This window comes from Actinia tenebrosa, unplaced genomic scaffold, assembly GCF_029948245.1.
Source record: "Actinia tenebrosa isolate PJP-AT-01 unplaced genomic scaffold, QUT_ActTen_1.0 PGA_scaffold11__36_contigs__length_13525064, whole genome shotgun sequence".
NCBI classification, from domain to species: domain Eukaryota; kingdom Metazoa; phylum Cnidaria; class Anthozoa; order Actiniaria; family Actiniidae; genus Actinia; species Actinia tenebrosa.
Genome location: NW_028292571.1, coordinates 1,149,635 through 1,156,952, shown reverse-complemented (window position 1 = coordinate 1,156,952; position 7,318 = coordinate 1,149,635). Strand labels below are relative to the sequence as shown.

Genomic DNA, 7,318 nt, shown 5'->3' with positions numbered 1-7,318 from the left:
TCCCCGTCATGGTAGCGATGATATCTCTCATCTCCACATATAATCATGATCAGTCTTCCAATATTGCGACTGTGGATTTCATTTACCCTCTTAAAATATTCATAATTCTGAAACAAAAAAGAAGATTAGGAGAAAGAAAGAGGTTTATGCGATTGCATCTCAATCAACCCCATCCAAATCTTGTAAACAGTGTTGTGGGTGACCGTGCCGTACGTCGTGTCGTTTCAAGGTTATCCCATCATGCATTGCGAGTGAGACATGACTTTTTCCCGAAACCGCTTTAAATTGATATTTTTGAAATTGAAAATGTCAACAATTGTGCTTAAGAAAAGCGTATGTCTGCCTTTTAGCGATATCTGTTTTCTACATCGTTTCAAGAAATTTAGAGACACTCGTCCAAATACTGGTATACTTTGGAGTAAGTTTCAGGTTCAGTACAGATCCTACAACTGGCTACTTTTATTTGACTAATTAGTCGAACATGTCGTCATTCAAATGCTAAAGCAATACCTTAGTATTGATATTATTAGTAGTACTAGAAGATTAATTCCAAAAAAGGATGCACATAAACCGGGTTGAAACCAAAGAAAACAATAACAAGCACGCAAAGGCGCTTGGGATAGCCCTGGATACTACTCTGGGTTAAGGCAGTGTAAATATGAAAGATTAATGTCCTTTTTTTGTAAGAAACTAATAGTATTTATAACAACCAAGCGAACGGTTCGCGGGGCGTTAAATTGTATCACTAAAACCATGTAAATCTAGTCTTTTTCTCTGAAATATAACCTGTCTTAGTCATTCAAAAACCAGCTCAGTGCTTTATCTCAGTGCATTTTTTTGATATGTTAGACCCTGCCTTCGATGCCAATAGAATTCAGGCATATATAAACCTTTATCCTCACTGCGTTGACGCAGGTCTGTTAACCATAGTTTTTGCTATTAGCTCTTGTCATTTTTTTTCTTCTTCTTTTCTAATTTTGATTTAATTATATTTAATTTATCTGTAGGTTAAAACCTTGCCAGGACCTTGTGTCCGTTCGTTTGCGCCTCATCATCATGCTTGCCTTTTCCCATTACCCTTATTCCATAAATCTCTAGTTGTATCTATTGATTATCTTTTTCTTACTTTTCGTTTTCTATATATCTATTTTAATAATAGCAGATATATGTTATGGATGAATGCAAATGAGCGAGATGCAATTTACTTGGCATCTTGACATTATTGACGTCAGTGATGCACTAAAATCATACCAAGAAGTTTTTCCTTTGATCCTCTATATACACTCTCTTTTTTGTTCATTGACACATTTAAAACTGATTGATGAATTCGAATGGAGGCCTACAGATGAGTCTAGCAGTTTTCTTGCCATCTTGACAAGAACATAGTATGGAATGGAATGGAATGGAATGGAATGGAATGGAATGGAATGGAACGGAATGGAATGGAATGGAACACTTTCATTCGTTATCTGATATTTAAAACTGTTTTTCTTTTTAACTGCCCAGCGTTTCAATCAGCGTTTCCATTTCAATCATACAGGTCAATGTTAATATTTCATTTTATAGAAACGAGGGACAGAATTTTACCCCTGGGTTCCCGAGGATAAGTAGAACCCAGACCCCACACATTTGCAAAAGATATTTAAGCCTGTGTCAGCCTAAATCATTCTTTCCCTGGCAGTGTGACCGATCGATAAAGCAAAGATTCTATCATTCAACAAACCATGTAACAAGACACAAAGTCAGTGCAGGCATTAAATAATCATTTATTAGTTTTCAGCATATTATATCAAAAGTTTTAGGATATCGCCATTTATAAGCAAAAGTTATCCTGCTGACAGACATCCCCTCCCCCTAGACTCTAGCCTGAGTTCAGTATACCTATTTTGTAATCATACTTCTACTGATAATAATACCAGTATTTTAGATGACGACATGTTCCCCAATTTGGCAACCAAAAGTATCCAGTTGTAGGACTATCTGAAAAAGTCATGTCTCACTCGCAATGTGATGGAATAACCTTGAAACGACACGACGTACGGCACGGTCACCCACAACACTGTTTACAAGATTTGGATGGGGTTGATTGGGATGCAATCGCATAAACTTCTTTCTTTCTCCTAATCTTCTTTTCTAATTTTAATCTAATTATATTTAGTTCATTTGTTTTTAAAAGACCTTGTATCCGTTCGTTTGCGCCTCATCATAATGCTTGCCTTTTCCCATTACCCTTATTCTATAAATCTCTAGTTGTACCTATTGATTATCTTTTTCTTACTTTTCGTTTTCCATATCTCTATTTTAATAATAGCAGATATATGTTATGGATGAATGCAAATGAACGAGATGCAAATGAGACAAAAGAAAATCTCATTGCGGGATCAACCGTAATAACACCTATTGTAAGGCAGGCCGATGAAAGTTTCTAAATTAATTGATTAAACAAAACAAATAAACGAACAAAGCTTTAGCTTTTTAATGTTACTCATTGATAAAGCAAAAAACTAAACTATATGTCATCACATGTTACAATACTGAGTGCCAGATATCAGTACTGAAAACAGTGTAAGCGAGTCAGTAGCAGATCTAATGTCCGCCTATTCCTTACTGGCTGGTTGATCTTATGCTTTTTCATGAGAACCATGCCAAAGCCTTAAGAGCAGGTGCTGCGAGAAATCCCACCACCTTTGAACCCAATCCGAAGACGACTTGCTTCACTTTATCCCAAAAATACTCCCTAAGAGGCATACGGATAGATCGGCCATAAATGTTACCATCTTTGTCTCCATTGAAGTCGTACTCCCAATCTCCATTTCCTGCCTGTATGACAAACTCTCTGCCTGGCTGCCTGAAAATGAAGGCAGCGTTTTTGAGATCTGCTCCATCGTCTTCTGCATCTCTTATGAAAGGAGTTGGCAACCCGCAAAAATCCCAAAGTTGTTTTCTTCACCTCGTTAAGATAGGGATGACATCCCTCATTTCCACATAACTGTACTATCAGTCTTCCAATATTGCTTCCATTGATTTCATTTACTCTTTAAGATTATCATATCTCTACAACCAAAAAGAAGATTAGGAGAAAGAAAGAACACATCTTAATCAACTTTATTCGATTGCATCTCAAGCAATTTTTCATTAATTGTATGCGTCCGTTAATTTTGCTAAACGCTTTTGATCATAAATAATGCTACAATGAAACTAAACGTTTTAATTCCTACCTGTGTATGACGCTTTCTTCCTAAAACACCTCCAGATGTTGTGGGTTTTCTTTTTGATTTCGGTTTACTCTGGAATAATCCCATGCTAATTGTATCATGTATGTCCAGAATACACGAACATGTATGTCCAGAATACACGAACTGATACAGATTGTAAAAGCTGGTTTACCATCGGTACAGTTGGTGAAAATGAAGGCAGCGTGATACAAATCACGTGACATGTGACATGTAAGATGGCGGACGTCGATAACTTGAGCTCCGATCAAATAAGTATTAATATAGTTAAAGAACTTCTTAAAGTACAGGAAAACAGCTTTAAATCTTTTGTGAACCTCCTAATTGATAATTTCAACAGCCGACTTGATAATTTAAACCGCGAAATACAAGGAATCAAGGATAGTTTGCAATTCTCACAGAAAGACATCGACGTGACGCAGAGCAAACTTAACAGAATTGACGCCTTAGGCTTGGAGATTGATTCTTTAAAGGGCAGTATCAACGATTTTGACAACAAGATAGATTATCTTGAAAATCAGAGCAGGCGAAGCAACGTGAGGATCAGTGGGTTGAAAGAGGACAAAAACGAAAGCTGGGCAACAACGGAACAGAAGGTTAAAGATCTCTTGAATGAGAAGCTGCAGATCTATCCCGAAGACGGCTTTGAAATAGAAAGAGCTCATAGAACCGGTAGACGCAGCGAGAAGCCAAGACAAATCGTCGCTAAGTTCCTCCGATACAAAGATAAAGAAGCTGTTCTTCAATCTAGCAAGAAACTTAAAGGAACAGGTATTTACATCAACGAAGATCTTTCCTCGAGAGTTGTCAAAAGAAGACAGGATCAACAGGAGAAGCTGCAACAAGCACGCAAAGAAGGGAAGATCGCATATTTCAGTATGGATCGATTGGTCATAAAACCAAGACCAATGGCCTTTAATTCAGAGCAACCTTTTGGCTCTCTTGGCGCTACTGCAAGCTTTGGATCTTACAGAGACGCAATACAAAATGGAAGCAGGATCAACGCAGGATCAAATTCACCGAAATCATCCCAAGATCAAACCTGAAATTTGCACGATTTGCCTGATGTATCGACATGTCTCAACAAACTGAACATTACTTTTGTAAAGATAAGTGAATATTATATAGTTATATATCTAACTTTTCTTCAATATATTCATTCCTGAATTTTTATGCGTAAACAAAAAAATAATGTATGCACAATATGCCTAAAACGCCTAAATTCAAATTCTAGAACAGTTAATTGTTCAGTTTGCTCTAAACGTTGTCACCTGAAGTGTCTTAACAAGGCACCTGATTGTACCGACGTTAACGACCTATCTCATTTATCAAAATCACACATATGCTCTCATTGCATAAGTGACGCCTTGCCGTTTGCATCATTAGATGACGACGAGTTCCATTCAGCCTTGCTTGAATTACAATACGGCTGGAGCCCGTTTCACAACTTTGATCGGCTCAATGGACTTTCATTCCAACCTTTCCAAAACACATTCGCCAGGTCCAAAGCAAATTTTGTAGATAACTTCTGTGACCCGGACGAAAACGTGTTTGCAAATGTCAATGATATGTTAAGCAATTGTCGATACTATGTCGAAGATAGTTTCGAAAATCTTTTAGACAAACCAATTGGTTTTTCACTCATTCATTTTAACATAAGAAGTTTACGAAAGAATTTCGATAATCTGGTTTGTTATCTTACCTCTTTAAAGCGTCACTTTGACGTAATTGCTTTGACCGAGACATGGCTTAAAGATAAAGATGATCTACCTTCCTTTGCAATAGCGGACTACCAAGGCCCAATAGTCTTAAATCGGCCAAACGAAGATGGTGGCGGAGGAGTTGCTCTTTATGTCAGAAATAATTATAATTTTAAGATTCGCAATGACTTAAAGTATAATAGTAACGATATCCAATTTCTGTTTGTCGAAGTGGAAAAGAACAAGGAAAGCAAATTAGTGGGTGTCACATATAAACCTCCAAAAATTAATATTGATAGCTACTCAGACGTTTTTACTGAACTTATAGAAAAACTACATAATACGAAAAATTGTTACATAGCTGGAGATTTCAATATTGACCTTTTAAAAAGTGATTCTAACGCGGAAACTAATGCCTTTGTCGATACGTTGCTCTCCTATTCTTTTTTTCCGGTCATAACAAAACCTACACGAATTACTTGTGATTCTGCAACATTGATTGATAACATTTATACCAATGCATTTGATCAATCCGTCAATAATGTCACTGGCATATTATACACTGATATTTCTGACCATCTACCAATATTCATTATTCAATACGAAAAAGAGCATAAACAACGTCCGGAAAATTACTCTAAGCGTATCTTCTCCGCTCGTAGTGCAGATAAATTTAGAGAGGAAATATCTAGGGTTGATTGGTCAGTTATCTACAATTCGAACAACCCCAACGAACAGTATAATTTCATGATAAATACACTAATAGAAATATATGACAAACACTTCCCTATAAAAACATTCTTAGTTAAACCTTCAACTAGGAATAACCCCTGGATTACACCAGGTATATTAAAATCCATAAAGAGAAAAAATAAACTATACCGAGCAAAACTTCGAAACCCTACTGAGAACAATCGCGAGGCCTTTCGAAATTACCGTAACACACTGAATCATCTGATCAGGTTTACCAAAAAGGAATATTACAATAAATTAATGATTAAAGCTCATGGAAACTTAAAAGCTACTTGGGAGATTATCAACGAAATAATGAATAAAAGAAGAAAACAAGCAAAATACCCTTCTAGCATCGTTTACAATGAAAAATACTTTGACAGTAAACCTGATATTGTTAATATTTTCAACAGATTTTTCATCAATGTAGGGCCATCCTTAGCCAAGAAACTCCCTCCCAGTAAACTAAGTTATAACAATTGGATGAAGGAAGCATCACCTTTGCCGGAGCTTACTTTTCAACACGTAACACCATTGAAAGTCCTAGACCAATTATACAGTCTCGACTGCTCGAAGTCTGCCGGTCACGATGGCATTAAAATAAAATACTTGACTATGATAGCCGAATTGATTCATCGACCATTAAGTCACATTTTCAATACTTCGATAATGACTAGTACTTTCCCGGATATGATGAAAATAGCCAAGATAATTCCTATCTTTAAAGGAGGTGACAAGTCTATTGTATCTAACTACAGACCTATTTCTCTCCTTCCCATTTTCTCAAAAGTATTCGAAAAAATAATATGTGAATCATTAACAGAACATCTAGAAGCCAATAATATCTTATTTGACTATCAATTTGGTTTTAGGAAGAAAAGAAACACTACTTACGCTATACTAGACTTTGTCAATAGGATAATAGAATCAATAGACAATGGTGATTTCTCAATTGGTATTTTTCTAGATTTGTCTAAAGCCTTCGACTCAATAGATCATGACTTATTGTTGCGCAAATTGTCCTATTATGGTATTAACAACGGTACAAAAGCATGGTTGGAAAGTTATTTAAAGAATAGGAAGCAATATGTCTTGATTGATGGCATTGATTCTGATCTATTAAGGATCACTCATGGCGTCCCACAAGGCTCCATACTTGGACCGATTCTTTTTCTAGTTTTCGTAAATGATGCACAATACGCATCGAAATTGATACACCTAATCTTGTACGCAGATGATATGAATTTATTTTATAATCACAAAAGTATGACAACCACTTTAAAAGTCTTTAAAAATGAGCTAGATTCACTTGAGGATTGGTTACTGGCAAATAAATTAACAGTTAATATTTCTAAAACCAATTTTATTCTGTTTGGATCCATACAAAAACTTAAAGGCTTAGAACAAACACCGATATTAAAAATAATGGATAAAGCAATAAACAGAGTTTCTAGTACGAAATTCCTTGGCGTCATAATCGATTAAAACCTCTCATGGGATTCACATATCGATTTTATTTCGCGTAAAATCGCCAAATCAATCGGTATTTTATATAGAGTCAGACATTTTCTTAACCTTGATATACTCAAAAACTTATATTACAACCTAATTTATTCTTACGTTTCCTATGCTACATCAACTTGGGGTAGCATT

The 7,318-nt window shown here is 35.9% G+C and overlaps 1 protein-coding gene across 1 annotated transcript; it reads left to right on the top strand.

The window, feature by feature from the left end:
- The first annotated feature begins 4,308 nt into the window (after positions 1–4,308).
- LOC116301866 (LINE-1 reverse transcriptase homolog) lies at positions 4,309–7,150 on the top strand. Its single transcript, XM_089027580.1, has 2 exons — positions 4,309–4,346; positions 4,468–7,150. The coding sequence occupies exons 1-2, from the start codon at positions 4,309–4,311 to the stop codon at positions 7,148–7,150; spliced, it is 2,721 nt and encodes a 906-aa protein (XP_088883706.1).
- Positions 7,151–7,318: the final 168 nt, after the last annotated feature.